At 42.9% G+C, this 17,354-nt stretch overlaps 1 protein-coding gene across 2 annotated transcripts in view; it reads left to right on the top strand.

Moving 5' to 3' along the window:
- SH3GL3 (SH3 domain containing GRB2 like 3, endophilin A3) overlaps positions 1–17,354 on the top strand; it is a 1,443,414-nt gene that overhangs the window by 246,246 nt on the left and 1,179,814 nt on the right. For both annotated transcript variants that reach the window (XM_078684580.1, XM_078684579.1), the window contains exon 3: positions 8,997–9,069. In XM_078684580.1, coding sequence (XP_078540706.1) covers positions 8,997–9,069 — 73 coding nt within the window. The remainder of the gene's footprint in view (positions 1–8,996; positions 9,070–17,354) is intronic.

The following is a 17,354-nucleotide window of genomic DNA, read 5'->3' as shown; positions in this document are numbered from 1 at the left end:
CGTCGGCCTTGTTGAAGACGTGGTGAGGGCAGGGGTCGGTCGGTGATCCGGAGTGGATGGAGTTCATCGTGCGGATGGTGTCTTCGGTGCTGATCGGGGTCCAGGCGTGGAGGGTGGTGGTGGGGGGTGGTTGTTCGGTCATGGTGTGCGTTGGTTGGTTGTTGAAGCTGCTGTGTATGTCCGTGATCTTGTTGTGGAAGTATGCCTACGTATATATCCTGTTGTACCCTCAACTCCAGTGCAGATCCCTTCAGCCTCTGCTCTGGTTGTTTCCCCTTCCCTGCCTCTCCGGGAACGTCCTCTGTTTTATCTCCCTCCACGTCTGAGACAGCTATTTTATGGTCTGTTACATTGCCATCTTCTGTCATGTCCGCAGCAGTTTTGTCTCCCCCTACTCTTGCGTGTGCTTCCAAGTCTGCGAGCACGACCCCATCCCGTGCACTGGGGGTTCAATTGTTTATTAAGCAAAATACTCTATGGAGGAGCCTCTCCAACCCTCACCCATCAGGTGCGCAGAGAAGACTGCTGACTCGTAGTCAAACACATGATTATATTCCAATTGGTTCAACACACATAATCACTGTAAAAGGAAAAACACCAGTTGGCCCTTGAGCTCCAGCAAAGGGCCATATATGGCACACATGATTAGTTTTTGTCAAAAAGAGGGAGAAAGGAGAAATGATCACTTGATCAACGGACACTGTTTACCACTCAGGTTGGTGGAAGGTCCAGTCACAGCGTGTGTCCGTATCTGAGAATACAACAACGAGGGGTTGCTGGACTGTTCCAATGTGTAACTAGGGGAAGATTTAACTGGCGTGACCAAAGGTGTAGGAGTAACACCCTAGGGCATCCATTTTGTTGGATAGATTTGCCTCACACACCCAGAAGGGTGTCATGCTTCATCATCGGCGGTTGCTCCTCGTCGGGGAGGCGGTGCAATCCCCGACGGGCTCACCTCAAAGAGGGGCTCTTTGGCGGAGATCTTTTTATCCAACAGCCTTATGGTGAGGTGTGGGTGTGTGGGCAGGGTGGTGTATGGTAGTGATAAGGGATGTAAAAATGTAGCTAAGGGTACCGGAATCCACTTTATTCTGGGGGTCCCCTGGCTACAATTAAAAACAAGGGGCTAGCTCACTAGGTTTCAACGAGTAAGTTCAGGTGACCCTAGATGGGGCTAGGGGTGAAGATGGTCGACATGTTTCTCGCAATGGGTAATAGTTACCCGCGATTCATCAGGACCTATAAAAAGGTGAACAACAACATGCTGGTGTCATGTGTGAAGTGGTGTGTGTATTACCTCTGTGGGGGTTGTCCTATGCCTATAAGTTAAGAACTAACAGCCACCAGAGGGGTCGGCGGGACTAGACATCAAGGATGAGTCCTTGGGTCAGAACTCCAATCTCTTGTGTCCTGGCTGCTTGACCTACCCTTCTCCGCCGAGCTCGACGGAGAAGGGTAGGTCAAGCAGCCAGGTAACTATTACCCATTGCGAGAAACATGTCGACCATCTTCACAAAATGGATGCCCTAGGGTGTTACTCCTACACCTTTGGTCACGCCAGTTAAATCTTCCCCTAGTTACACATTGGAACAGTCCAGCAACCCCTCGTTGTTGTATACACATGATTAGTTCAAAGCTTAACAATTTATTACAGGGAAGGTCAGGAGGGGTGACTCCTTTTCGTCTTGGTTCCCAGGAGTGTAGGCACGGCGCCTCAAGGAATGCGATTATCGCACCCATAGCCAGATGCGACCTTCATTCCCAAGACAGTCGAGAAAACAATCTACTTTCAGCTGCTCTCAGTAACTCAAATGAACTGGGGCTTGACAACCGCCGAAGAGTATCACGTGATTACAGCCCTTGTTTGAGCAAATGTTCGAAAATTACGTCTGTAGGGTTTTTCGGCCTGCTCCCGTTATCAATGGATATGCTAGGAGTAAACAAACACTGTCCTTCCTACAAAGCATATATGTATATATCAGAAGAAAAGGTACATGTAGATACATCATGCTCACATATTATAGGTCCGATACTCTTGATGTAAGGAAAATCTAATTTTTATCCCTCAGTCCTTTTTGTGATATGAATAGTGCAAATTTTTCTATTAGACATTGAAGCCCATTCGCTGTCCTTGATAAAAGGACAGCATCATCCGCGTATAAAAGTACCGGATTGGGGTGCATTCCGATTTTTGGAACATTAATCATTTGCTTTTGTAAAAATAATTCTACATTTTTGATGTATAAAGAAAAATGGTTGGTCGATGAACAGCATTACTTGGCGAATGTCCCGCATGACCCTAATATCTGGGGTACATTCACCCATGGTGCTATAACGTACTCTTGAGGTAAGGTAAGTGTAAATCTGGGATAAGTATATTATAATATCTACTGGGGCACCTAGCTCTTTCATTGTTTGCCATAATTGGGCGTGATTGACCAGATCGAATACACAGGCGAGTTCCAGAAAACAGAGGTGTACAGCCCCTTCCTTGGCTAGGGTGTATTTTCCAATCAGTACCTCCAGATTTACACATTGCTCCACCGTTCCAATACCCCTTCTGAAAGCATATTGAGCCTCCGTCAAGATGTTATTGTTGTCAGCTGAGGTTTCCAGCCTTCCCAGCATAATTCTTCCGATCACTTTGGAGGTTGAATCAAGAAGGGATATTGGGCGGTAGCAATTAGCCTTACTTCTGTCCCCTTTTTTGAAAATGGGTAGGATAGTACTTTGTACCCAGGATGAAGGCATTACCCCTCCTAAAGTGGCATTAAAAACCTTTAATAAAATTGGTGTCCAAAAATCGATATCCTGTTTAAAAACATCAATGGGTACCCCATCCAGTCCAGCAGCCTCCCATTGGCGCTTTTTTTCAAGGCTGTTTCAATTTCTTCTAACGTTATTGGGAGTGAGTTTACCAGCTCGACCAGGATAATATTGCCATTATTACAATTGGGGGCTTTAATAGCATCGGGGTTAAAAATGCGTTCAAAATGTGTTGTCCAGTCTTCTGGAGGAATGACAACATCAATTCTCACCGCGGTGTCCTCTCTAAAAAAAGGATAATTTTTCCAAAATAGGGCTGCATCTCGTGTCTCAGCAGCCTGAGCTAATTTTTCCCATGCCTCCTCTCGAATTTCTATTTTTCTTTGCTTCAAAATAATTTTATAGTCTTTCCTCAGGGTGCTTATTCTAGTGCTATCCCTGGGTGTATATTTCAATGCTCATTTGAATTCCTTGTTTAACCTAGAGCAGTCTTGGTTAAAACATCTGGGATTAGTCTTACAGGGCTTTTTCCTATTTTGGATTGAGAGATTGCCTGTAATTTTGCACGTAATTTTACAGAAAGCATTTGTTATTTCTTCATCTAAGGACAAATTATCCAAACAGGTATTTACCTCAGTAAGTTTTTTCTTTTTGAGGTTATCCATAAATATTGTAGGGTTCATGTCTGTCCATTTAATTGAAACACCATTGTTACCATGCGGTTCTATATATTTACATCTGCTGCCTTGCCCCTAGCTTGACGTGTCGAGCTAGGCTTCAGGGACAGAGTTAACATGGAATGGTCACTAAGCAGATTTATACTAATTGACAATTTTTCTACCAGGCTCCTGCAGTTAGCTGACACGATGAAATGATCAACATTAGAGGATGATCTGACACCTACATAAGCGGACATAGCTATCTCTCCGTCACAGTTATCCGGTTCCATAACTGCTAGGGTATATTTGTGAATAGTGTTATTAATTGCCTCCCCATAATGATTGTGTGAAAAGTGCGGAATTCTTTCTCTGAAATGGTCACAGTAAACACATGATTCTCCCTAAAAAATGACGCATATCTCACAGTTGAAGTCACCTGCCCAGATGAGCATGTAGTCTCCTCCCACGACCTTTATAAAATGTACGAGATCTACTTCTAGTGAATTCATCACCCCAGATCTTGTATCATCGAATATATTGTTATAATAGTTTATTATAACTATATGTTGTTTCCCCTCCAAACAAAGATACAAAAACTGATAATACTTTGACATAATATTTGATTTCCTTAAAATTAAAGGTGAAGTAGCTGATATTAAAACCGCTAGACCTCATTTTGTTCTTCCCCTTCTAGAGGGGATAGCATTAGTACAGATTACTTGAAAGCCATTAATAAAAAAGGGCTTGGTGTGCCATGTTTCCTACAGCAAAAATAAAGTTCACCCCTCAATAGCTTTTAACCATGTTTCATTATTAAGCTTGTGTTTAATTCCAGCCATGTTCCCCGACATAATATGTAATGATTCTTTGGTTTATGACTATGTTTCCACTTCCGGTGGTTTATAATTAGGGATATTGCCATGATTGTTAGTAGATACCTCAGGCGAAACTTCCCTATAAACTGAAACACAGTGACCGCCACCTACCTTATTCTCAGTTACAGAGCATTCTAGACTGCTTTCTGAAATAATACCCGTTCCCTCCCTCCGTCAATCAATATCACTACACCCTCTCAATGGTTCGTACCGGTAGTTAGTGTCAGCAGGTTGATTTAAATAAAAAATATGGGGTGTACTTGCTCCGCTATATTCAGGCCTTTAAAAGAAACCTAATGGTACAGCAGTTATATGATCATTTTGGCTAAAGCTAAATAATGTAGCATAACTCAAGAGTCTTTCCAACAGATTCCCTACCAGATGCTTGCTACGGAAATTCACCACAACACAGTCCCCCTGGCTCGTTTCCTATGGCTACCTACCCATTTTACTCTCCTAAGCATGATACTATATTGTTGCAATACATTAACATCAAAGTTTGTTTTTAGAGCAAACCAGTTTACCACTTGATTTTTCAATGAATCATATGTTTCACGGTTTATATCATCTAGCCTAGGAACATTTTTCAATACGATAACTTAACGTATGGGGTTGTCTGATGGGGGAGATGCAATGCCTCTTCTTTGTTACCAACTTGCACAACCCTGGTAGCTATAACCTCCTGATTAGCTTTTACCAGTCTTAAAGAGGTCACGTTTTTGTCCTTAATATGCGTTGGCATTTCGATAGATTGTAGCTTTTGTCTGACCCTTAAAGATTGTATATTGGGAGTCATTCTTTGATTGGGTTCACCGGCAGAGGTGGTGATATTTAGATCTTCTTTTTGGCTTGTAACTGAGTCATTGTTAATACCAGTCTTACTCAGTTGTTTTTAGGAAATAATTTCAGAGACCAAGTCTGTCAAGAAAGTCACATCCTTTTGGACTAGCTTTATTTCAGACATCAATCTTAGCTCTATATTGTCCAATTTACCATGTAGCTTTTTGAAAAGTGTTTCAATATTATGTGGCCCTAGTGCTTTGCTTGTAGAGTTGTTGCCCCCCTTTAATGATCCAACATTGTTTTTAGCCTTTGATTTTGTTTTAGCCTTTACTGTCGTGTTCCCCCTGGGACCGTTTTTCTGTTGGGGCAATGGTTTGTATTTTTTAGCTGGTGGGGAGGGCGGATGAGTATTGTTGGACAGGATTGAAATCTCCAGTGGAGTTGTTAAGATGCATGGATTGGATACATTCACAATACTGTCCTTATCTGCTACAATAATCGGCTGTGCCTCTGAGTTCTTGTTTTTCCCGTCACTTATAAACAAAGTGGGATCGCTCACACCCTCTGATGCAGATTCTTTCAATGCAGTATCAAATTCAGATTTGGTTGCTGCAAGTTGTTCCTCGACGTGTACGATCTTACTATTGAGTAACCCCACAGCAGTTGTCAAATACTTAGTTACTGGTGCACTTTTTGTATGTGTCTTTCACCCAGAGAGCGTTAATTTCCTTTTGCCCATACTCCCAAAGAGACAGGTGCAAAATAAGGTAGTTTTCACCTTACTGGTATCTGTGTGATCCTGTTCTTATAAATCAAGGGGGGGGGGTGGCCCAGCCCAGCCTCGGTCTTTCGCAGACAGGCGCTGCGGGATCCCTGGCCTGTTTTGAGCACCTCCTGGCATGTTGGAATGCATGGGTGACCAGTGTGCTGCTAGGGATGATGGGGTCTGTAGTCTCTCCCTCCTCACGGCACCGGGAAGGTAATTCAGCAGACCATGGCAGTGACGGTGTGGGCTCTTAAAAGGGCTCTAGTTGCAGGCAAAGTTACTAGCAAAAGGAGGCCCCGCGCTGCGGGAGCGCCGGCCTGTTTTTGAGCCTCTGCTGGCGCGTTGGAATGCGTGGGCGGCAAGCATGCCGCTAGGGATGCTGGGGACTGTAGTCTCTCCCTCCTCCCTGCACAAGGAAGGTAATGCAGCAGTCCGTGGCAGTCAGCCAATTCAGAACCAGGCAGAGACACACAGAAATGTTTAAAGCACAAAAACCCAGCCACTTCTAAAAGAGTAGCTTACAAACACACAATGCAAAAACCATCTTCATTAAAAGATGTATTATTGCAGGGTGAGTTCAGGCATACTAATTTCCACCTTTCCATCTTAAGCTTTGGTGAGATAGGCTGGAAAACATATTACACAGCCTCCTCATTCTATTCTAATGGGCAATATGGCCTTTCAGCAGTGATAACGAAATGGAGATTATTTCACTGCCAGGACATGGCACACACTGTGGTACATGTCCTACCTTTCACATGCACTGCACCCTGTCCAGGGGGTACCCTAGACCTACCATAGGGGTACCTGATGTGTATGGAAAGGGAAGGGCAGGGTCTGGTAAGTGCATGCACTTACCAGAATAACATGGCAGGTGAGGAAACTGCACGCAGGCCCTGCAATGGTAGGCCCGAGTTCCCTTTCCAAGGCTACTTGAGTGGGTGGCACAATAACTGCTGCATGCCCACCAGTAGCACTTGCATTACTAACCCTGGAACACATAGTCCACTTCACTAGGGACTTTACTAGTAAAGCAAGCATACCAATAATGGACAACCAATCACCATTACACTTTACACAGCCAACACTTGCACTTTGACACTGTTTAGCAGTGGCAAAGTGTCCAGAGCATCTAAGTTGGCAACACATGTCAGAAAAAAGTTCTAGGGAAAATCAAAACGTTTAGGGAACTTTAGCCAAAAAGGGCCAAGTCCCACATTAGGATTTTAAATTGTGATTCCATAGACACAAAAATGGGGGTTACCTGTTCCCGTTTGGAAATTACGCTCATAAAAGGTGGTAAGGTAATTCCAATGTTACCTTATGAGAGATGTAGGCCTTGCAGTAGTGATAAACAATTGTAAGGGTTTTTCACTACCTGGACATGTAAAACTTAAAAGTACATGTCCTACTTTTTAAATATATGGCACCTTGCACTCTGGGCTGTCCAGGGCCTACCCTAGGTGTGACTTGTATATAATAAAAAAGAAAGATTTGGGCCCTGCAGTTTAAAACTGCACACACACACACGGTAATGGCAGGCCTGAGACATGTTTTAAAGGCCTACTTAAGTGGGTGGCACAGTCAGTGTTGCAGACCCACTAGTAGCATTTAATTTACAGGACCTGGTGACATTACTAAGAACCTACAAGTAAATTATACATGGCCGTTGCTTATAAGCCAATATTACCATTTTTTAAGGAGCAAGCACACATACTTTAGCACTGGTGAACAGTGGTAAAGTGCACAGAGTTCAAAGGCCATCAAAAACGAGATCAGTAAAGAAGCAAAACTTGAGAAAGATCAGTAACAATGCAAAAAGTGAGCAAGGCAAATCGTTTTGGTTGCTGCGAGTTGTTCCTCTACGTGTACAACCTGCTGTTCGCTCTGGTCTGCCTACAGCTCGGGTAGAAATTCTACCCAAGTGGCAGCTCATGTTCATGAACTTAGCGTTGGCGAGTGGCAAAAGAACTCTTCCGCACTACCCGGAGCGGAGTTTTCTGCACTCCATGAGCTCCGCAGAGCACGGAGAGCAGAAAACTCCGCGAACGGAGTAGAGTTCACTGCCCAGGCCTAATTTAATATAGACAAAAAGATTGTTGGCTCAACTGTCAACTGAAGTAAGCATAAGGATTGAGAAAATATCATAATGAAAGTTGTAGCAAAGAGGATTGCTTCAGATTAGAGACTAAGGATTCGGGTGCAGTAGAAGATGGCACCTCAGAGGAGAACAATTAGAAGAGAATTGATTCAATCACATCAAAGATACATATAAAACATTTGCAGTGAATGCCATTTCCTGCTGGAAAGAACTCCCTGGATATTTAGCTTTTCACTAGATATGACTTACTTTACTTGGTCAGTGAAGAAAATAATGACGCATAAGATGTGGTAAATGATGCATCGCATTATCGCATACGTACATAAAAGGCTGAAGGATTTGAATCAGCCCTGGATCCAATTGTGGCTTTCATCTGGAAGGTCATTATTGATTGAAAACATATAGTAATTGTTTTCTCCCCCTACTCAAAAATGTAGAAAGTGTTTAAGGGAAATATAAAAGAAACTGCATTGGATTGGACTATTGTAAGGCACCGATTCCCTTCCAAAAGAAATTATTTCTAATGTCGAGAATCAGAAATCTATAGGACTTCTAGTTATTTGAACAACAACTCATTAGCATGAGGTTCCAGTTTTAATAAAGATCATTTTAGAGTAATTGCGTTCAATCTTAGGTTGTTTTTTTTTGTTTAATAAAAAGGGACTCAGATGCTTTTACCACAGTAAAAGCATCCTAAAATGATGTTTTATTGATTTTGCTTGAAATTCCTATTTGTTTTTCCTACCTCTCATAAATTATTAGTTGTGTATGTAGCCAAGGCCAGATATACAATATTACCACATTGTCAAGAAACCTAGATGTCAGATTTTTGGGCATGTAACGAGAAAGGTAATTTTCATAGCAGGAAGGTTTAAAGCAGATCAGCTTGATTCTTTTTTATATTTTTCAATTTCATTGTTGACTTGATGTATTTTATATATGCTGTATTTGGTGGAGGATAAGTGAATACAAGTAAGGTGCCATGATTTGTGTCCATTATATATGAAATAACTATATATCAGCAATTTTTCTCTTAAATTTAGAAAATTCACATCACAGATTTAGCTGTGACAGACCTTCTGTCAAAAACAACAGGATATCTACAACCAAATCCAGGTAAAATATTATTATGGAAAATTACTTTTGAAATGCTGATTGTTGGTTGACAAGTTATTATTTCAGAAGTCTGTCCTATTTAAGTAATTGAATGACAATGGGGTGACAGCCTGTGCATGTTTGTTGGAGTCACGAAATACTACTTGCCTTCTTCGTTGACACTTAAGTGAACCAAACAGTGTATTTGTACTTCATCTTTGTGTGGGGAAGGTAATTTCTTGGGAAATCTAATTTTATGAATCGTTGCTACAGACATCTTTACCTGTCTTTTTTTGACAGACCTATTGTATCTAATACTTTAAGTAATATTCGAGTGGGTTTTTGGCAGCCCTCTTCAATCTACTGGCTTTTTGTATTCTTCATTCTGCGTCCATTCTCATCAGACATTGAAAATCACATCTAAGATTAGCTCACAGAGGATTGGCTCGCTCCCCTCATTTTCAGCCTGATTCATCAAGCCGAAATCGGCTCGCAAAGGGCCAGATTCTGAGAATCTGGCCCTTTGCGAGCGCTATTTTTGCATTTGGGATTCATCATCCCAAATGCAAAAATCGGTAATAGCGATTTCGCTATTTTGCGAGGAATTACATTTAAGGAATCTCTATTTGAGATTCCTTAAATGCAATTCATCATCCATTTAAAAATTGCGAATTCGCAATTCGGCCCGCTATTTACCGCGAGATCAAACCTCGTGGTAAATAGCGAAAACTTAGAAAAATGCTTTTAAAAGCATTTTTCTAAGTTGCATGTTGCAGACACACATGTCCTTTGGACATGTGTGTGCGCAACACCTGTTTCAATTTGCATTTAAGGGGTGCTACAGGGTGTCCTTTGGACACCCCTGGCACCCTTTAAATCGCTATCTTATTTGCGATTAGCTAATTGCTAATCGCAAATAAGGAATACTCCCCATTCATTCCTATGGGCCTTTTGGCCCATAGGAATGAATGGGGAGTTATTCCTTATTTGCGATTAGCAATTTGCTAATCGCAAATAAGGAAGGTGTAGGAATCGCAATTCTTTTTGCGATTCCTACATGAATCCCGTTTTGCGAGTCTGTAATAGCGATTCCTTATGAATCGCTATTATAGACTCGCAAAACGGGTCTTTTACTGAATCAGGCTGTTTATCAGCTGTTTCAGTGTGCTTCTGCCTCAGCAACTCCTGCCATTCTAGTGCATGAAGTATTGTTTTCTCCCATGCTTTTCGATCTCTCCCTGCTGCTCTCTTGCCTCTTAAGACCTGTCCATTGTTTCTGCTCCACACCCACTCATCTAGTGCTCTATGCATTCTCTTAGCTTTTATTTACATGTTTTGGCAGGGGTCTCACAGCTGCAAATGGTTAACTCACCTGTGCATACTTTATTAGTAAAATAAGTACTTTCTATGCCATTGCGACTGCATGCTTGCACTTTAGAAGTTTTATGCTGCTCAAAATCTCATTGGACCCACTAGGGAGAATTGGATGCATTACAACACCCAGAAGGCCCCTGGTCCATGCCCACTGAGGCAGGTGTTAAATGAACTGTGCATTGTAGCGTGTCAATCGCTGCTGCGCCACGGAAGAAAGGTTGTTTACCTGAAACGCATCTGGCAAAAAGAGGTGCATTTTTGCTGTCTTGTTCTCCTGAAGAGGTACCTGCTGGCGAACCTTCAATAAAGATAAGTGAGCACATTGAATTCGTGGGGCCTCTATCAAATGGGCTCCTGCATGTGTGGATTTAATAATGGCCGGCCCCGGTCGTGAGGGAAAGCCCGCTGCTTGAATAGCGGATCCTTTATTTGCACCATCAGGTGCGTCTAAGCTGGGACGATGTGAAGCTGACACCGATGCAGGTTGGTGTCAGCTTTGGCTCTTACTGAATGTTACAAAGCGGGGCAGGTCCCCTTCAAGACTCTGCACATCAGTCATTTGTTTTTTAATATAATATGACAACGCACCCACTAGGGAGAATTGGATGCACTACAACACCCAGAAGGCCCCTGGACCACGCCCACTGAGGCAGGTGTTAAATGAATTGTGCATTGTAGCGTGTCAATCGCTTCTGCGCCACGGAAGAAAGGTTGTTTACCTGAAACGCATCTGGCAAAAAGAGGTGTATTTTTGGTGTCTTGTTCTCCTGAAGAGGTACCTGCTGGCAAACATTCAATAAAGAAAAGTGAGCACAATGAATTTGTGTGGCCTCCCTCAAATGGGCTCCTGTATGTGTGGATTTAATAACGCCCGGCCCCGGTCATGAGGGAAAGCTCGCTGCTTTAATAGCGGATCCTTGACTGCGCCATCAGGTGCGTCTGAGCTGGGACAATGTGAATCTGACACCGATGCAGGTTGGTGTCAGCTTTGGTTCTTACTGAATGTTACAAAGCGGGGCAGGTCCCCTTCAAGACTCTGCACATCAGTCATTTGTTTTTTAATATAACATGACAACGCACCCACTAGGGAGAATTTTCTGCACTACAACACCCAGAAGGCCCCTTGACCACGCCCACTGAGGCTGGTGTTAAATGAACTGTGCATTGTAGCGTGTCAATTGCTTCTGCACCACTGAACAAAGGTTGTTTACCTGAAACACTTCTAGCAAAAAGAAGTTTATTTTTGGTGTCTTGTTCTTCTGAAGAGGTACCTGCTGGCGAACATTCAATATATCCATACTAATATTATAAAGAGAGAGCCCAAACCTTTGAGGCGGGTAATCTCAGTAACCACAGCACCAATCACAACACCCAATACAGCTTTGGAAAGGGCAGTTGCAGCAGAAGGACATAGGCTATGCAGACGGCCACCATATTTTTAACATTTTTTTTGCAGAGTTTAATAAAGCGCAGACTTGACCCGAACTGAATCAGGTATCAGAGCTCTTTACATAGCACCGGTTAGAGTAAAAGGTAAAAGAACCGTGCCAGCAAAGTAGTCCCTTGTGGGCGTGTCTGCGTTGTGCTGTGGGCGTGGGCTGGGGGCGTGACTAACGCTGGGGGCGTGTGGTACGGCCATCACATCGTGGGCTGTTGACGTGTGCTGGGGCGTGACAAACGCTGGGGGCGTGTGTCCGCAATTCATGCCATGTGAGTCGTACATACAAGCGCCAATTACGTTGCTGCGCAGGAGCAAGGGGCACGCTGGGGGCATGCTGCTAGTATACATCAAACCCACATGGGCTTTTAAAGACTTGCAATCTTTCTGTGTGATGAATGACTCACTCGAGTAAACAAATCACGGAGCACTACAGGAACCAGAGGGCTGTGAGCGCAACCACGCCCATGGGGGCAGGCTCTTTAAAACACATCAGTGCACGTGTAAAACATTTCATTATTCACAGCATGCCATTGAGGAAGGGACAGGATTTCCCGAAACCGGTCTGGCAATTGAACTTTTCTTGATGAATTCACTCCGTTTTTGCACGCAATGCAGTTGCTTTGAAATAAATGGAATATCTGCATTTACCTGTGGCTTCTTCCAAGGGGGTAACCTTTGAGTGAGAATATGGAGCGGCCATACCCGGCCGCGGAGGAGGCCCGCTGTTGTTGCAGACCCTGATGGCGCTATTTGGATACCATCATGCATGGGAGGTATTTTCCACACAGTGACTGAATGAATAACTTTGGTGTTTAAACGTGTGCGAACATCAAACCCACATGGGCTTTTAAAGACTTGCAATCTTTCTGTGTGATGAATGACTCACTCGAGTAAACAAATCACGGAGCACTACAGGAACCAGAGGGCTGTGAGCGCAGCCACGCCCATGGGGGCAGGCTCTTTAAAACACATCAGTGCACGTGTAAAACATTTCATTATTCACAGCATGCCATTGAGGAAGGGACAGGATTTCCCGAAACCGGTCTGGCAATTGAACTTTTCTTGATGAATTCACTCCGTTTTTCCACGCAATGCAGTTTCTTTGAAATAAATGGAATATCTGCATTTACCTGTGGCTTCTTCCAAGGGGGTAACCTTTGAGTGAGAATATATATATATATATATATATATATATATATATATATATATATATATATATATATATTTGTGAGGCTCGTCACTTAGAAGACAGAGAACTGCCGAATCCGTAGCGACAAAGAGTCGACCCAAAGGAGTGCTGGTGCCAAGGTGGTTTATTAAAATAAAGCCAGCGCTGCCGCCATGACGCGTTTCGCCTTCGGAAAGGCTTGATCACATGACAAACTGCTCGTCATTGAGCGGGGCATTTAAAGTGACAGTGCATCAGAATGATTCATAAAAATGGTAAAAATACTATACAAAATAACGCTGTAGTTGTGCAATCAATGAAAGAAAGCTTTTAGGAAACATGTAATTTTCCCCAAATATTTTACATTCAATAAAACCAATGATTTAGTTAATAAATATACAAGCATATTTACACAACACGAATCAATAGAAATTGTATCAAAACATGACAAATAATTATGTCCATGTAAAAGAGTGTCGACCCAATGTCTACTTGTAAACAATCCAAATATCCATGTTATGAAAAAAATCAAGTAATATGCTCAAGTGCAGTGCAACAGCGTTAGTCCAATTTTATGAAACAAAAGTAAATTGATCTGAATAGAGCCCAAGTGGGCCTGTCATGATGCCTGCTAGAAACATGACAAGTGCAAAGGTGATTGTGCAAAATTAGCAATGTAAAGTGCAACTATAACAACAGATAATTTCTGAAATAAATCAGAAAAAGTTTTTCTAAAAATTCTTATTTTCATGATTTTAAAAATATATACAACAGAGTCACCACAATGTCAAGGAGCTTGTGGTATAAAAAGTGACATTGCTGGGATGAAAATATTTTTGAATCCGGACAGGTCTTATGGGCATACTAATAAATCCTAAATGCAGGTGTAAAGGTCTTCCCTGTCATTTAATCCATTAGGATTTTTTGTATTGAGCTCCAAAATGTACCTCGTCTCAAGGAGACGGAGTTTGGCCTCACGGTCCCCTCCTCTCCTTGAAACTTCTACACAATCAATCAGAAAGAATTGGAGCTTGTCAGGTATGCCTAGATGTTTCTCCTGAAAATGCCTGGCAACCGGATAGTTTTGATCATGCCCGGAAATTGCACGTATGTGTTGGAGTATCCGTTTGTGGGCGGGCAGTTTAGTACTGCCCACATACTGAAGTCCACACGGACACTCCAACACATAGATGGCATATTCAGACTTGCAGGTAAGCCACTTGGAGATGGCAATTGGATATATATATATATATATATATATATATATTACCTACTGGCGGTCGCCAGTAGGTATATATAGTTAGGATTTTTTCTCTATGGGTTTTTTGAAAATTCTATGTCTAATAACTTTGGCGTTTGTGGACGGAATTGGCTGAAATTTTCAGGAAAATGGCACATTTTGTTTCTGAGCAGCCCCTGAAAATTTTGGGGGGGTTCGTCAAGGGGGGGCCGAGAAAAAAGGGGGGTCCCAAAACGCGTTTTTCCCATGTTAATTTCCATAGGGCGGTTGGCCTCACTTTTAGCCCGAACGGCTGAATGGATTTGCACGAAACTTGGCAAAATTGTAGGGACTGGTAGCCCGATGTGCCTTTTGTAGGTCTCAATATATGTGCTGCAGTGGATTTTGAGAAATTAACGTTTAAAAAAAGATATATATCTGTAACAGCGGACTGGGCAGCGGCCCAGGACGCGGACTTTTCGCGCAACGGAGCTTTGTGAAGCGAAGCTGATTGGTTCTCCGGCGTCTGTCAACATTCCAAACAGTCCGTAGCGGCCGCCATCTTGTCTCTCGGTAGGATCGAGAGACAAGAGGAGGTCAAAACAAAGGGGGAAATAACTATAAGGGGGCATAGTAGATCCTCGCTGACCCCCTAGGTTTGATGTGGAGGTTTTAAAAGGGCCCCGCGGGGCAAAAAATAATAATAATAATAATAATCGAACGGCTGAATGGATTTGCACGAAACTTGGCAAAATATTAGGGACTGGTAGCCCGATGTGCCTTTGCTAGGTCTCAATATATGTGCTCCAGTGGATTTTGAGAAATTAACGTTCAAAAAAAGATATATATCTGTAACAGCGCTCCGCTTCGCGTAACAGAGGTTTGCGAAGCTGATTGGTCATTCTGTCACTGGGCTATAGTTGGGCTACATCTGGCTGATATTTGGGCTACATTTGTTTTTTTGTGTGTCTGGCGGCCATCTTTGGGCTACATTGGGCTACATTGGGCTTCATTGGGCTACATTCGGCTAATTAGCAAATAGCTCATCGCAAACTAGGAATGGTAAAGAATCGCTATTTATTCCTTAAAGTTCGCTATTTAGGAAATGCAAAAAACTTTGATGATACATATGGCGGTTCATCTCTAACAAGATAAGAAGCATAGGGATACATTTATGATGACTGGCGCATCACCAGGGATGTGTTAGTCATTCTGTGCCGCTGTTCCGTCACCTATGGTGTGCTGCATTTACAATGCGGCGCATCATGGGGCAAAAACAGCACAGATGCGTGATGTATCTGTGCCGTAAAGGTGGCGCATTGCTGGAGTTGTATCGCAAGTGTGATGAAGCTCCAGCAAGGGTCGGGGGTGCCCCTGTCGCAGGGTTTCTGTTCTCACACAGAACTGTGGGCAGAGGATTGGAACCTCGGCGAATGCATTGCTGGAGTTGTATCGCAAGTGTGATGAAGCTCCAGCAAGGGTCGGGGGTGCCCCTGTCGCAGGGTTTCTGTTCTCACACAGAACTGTGGACAGAGGATTGGAACCTCGGCGAATTAGGGTGTCCCAAAACTCACGTTAGTAATCAAAAACTCCTTAGCAAGCTAGGTACAGTGTCACATTGGATATAACAAACTCTCAATGTTTAGACAATCCAGAATATGAACTTATAGTACCTCAGGATACGTGGAACTCATGAACAGTCGGTCGTTATAGATTTCTTAGAAACCAGAACATGGAGTTAAGAAGAACAGATGTGTATTTGAAATGTTTATTTACTAATGCCGTCTTCTCAGGCGTAGTACCGTAGATAATAAAAGTACACATATTATCAGTAGCAAAATTACCAGCATAGTTACTAGTACATAAAAAGTGAATGGTGACAGTATGTTAACATGCTGTAAATGAATAAGAGTTAGCAACACTTATAAGCAGCCGCGGGCCGTGGAGGGAGTTACGGTGAGGCAGGGAGGCGGGGAGGGGGAGAAGCAGGGTGGAGAATACAAGTACACATATTATCATTAGCAAAATTACCAGCATAGTTACTAGTACATAAAAAGCGAATGGTGACAGTATGTTAACATGCTGTAAATGAATAAGAGTTAGCAACACTTATAAGCAGCCGCGGGCCGTGGAGGGAGTTACGGTGGGGCAGGGAGGCGGGGAGGGGGAGGGGCAAGGTAGAGAGGGCTCCACCCTGCTTCTCCCCCTCCCCGCCTCCCTGCCCCATCGTAACTCCCTCCACGGCCCGCGGCTGCTTATATCTCACCCTCCCTAATACACATATTATATTATTTGCTAAGAAGGTCTCTTTGTGTTGGTTTAGGGCGTGCCCATACTTTAGTGTCTTAGATTTGAAGGAATCACATCAGCATACACCAGCTCTCTCTTCATGTGAACCGCATCAACTGTTGTGTATGTGTGTTCGGCAAAGCAATATAAAACCCGCCTCATGCCCAGAATTGGCAGAAGTTGCACTTATGTTATGAGTATGAAGTCGTGGAGATCAGACCTCATAACAATTCTGTATCGTGTTGTTCTTGAAACTTTAGCACTCGCTGTACAGATATAGTTTAACAAGTAAAGCAGATAGTAGACCAATAACATATTATTCTCATGTAAACCACGATGAACTACTAGGTGGAAAGCTAAAGCAACAACTAAGTGTCTTGTGCAGAAGTTGCAAAAAAGGAAAAATGGCGTTTAAACCGGTAATGAGCCCATGCTAACTTAACACGGTGTAAAGATATCCAGGACCTAGATGACACCTCCCCATGATCCGGAAACGAACTGAATAAGATAATAGAAGTGCCATCTCATGAGAGCAGATTGCAAGTTTATATGTGGACGGTCCGCAAGGTAAAGCATTAAAAACTAGGAAAATTTAATGCTAAAGAAAAATAAAACAGCCAAGTACTTTATCGAGTCTTAAGCCAATAGGCAAGGTAAATAATAAAAACTTGACAAATAAGTCAATGAATTGTCAATGAAATGCTAGTACTCAGCATATCAAACATGAAAAAGGTCTATGACATAACTGTGTATGCAAAATAAGCTGCAACAGCCTCCAATAGGAAGTCACCGTCTTCATCCGAAAACAGTTCAGC

Source organism: Lissotriton helveticus, chromosome 3_2 (assembly GCF_964261635.1).
Source record: "Lissotriton helveticus chromosome 3_2, aLisHel1.1, whole genome shotgun sequence".
Lineage (NCBI taxonomy): Eukaryota > Metazoa > Chordata > Amphibia > Caudata > Salamandridae > Lissotriton > Lissotriton helveticus.
This window is presented reverse-complemented; position numbering and strand designations above follow the sequence as displayed.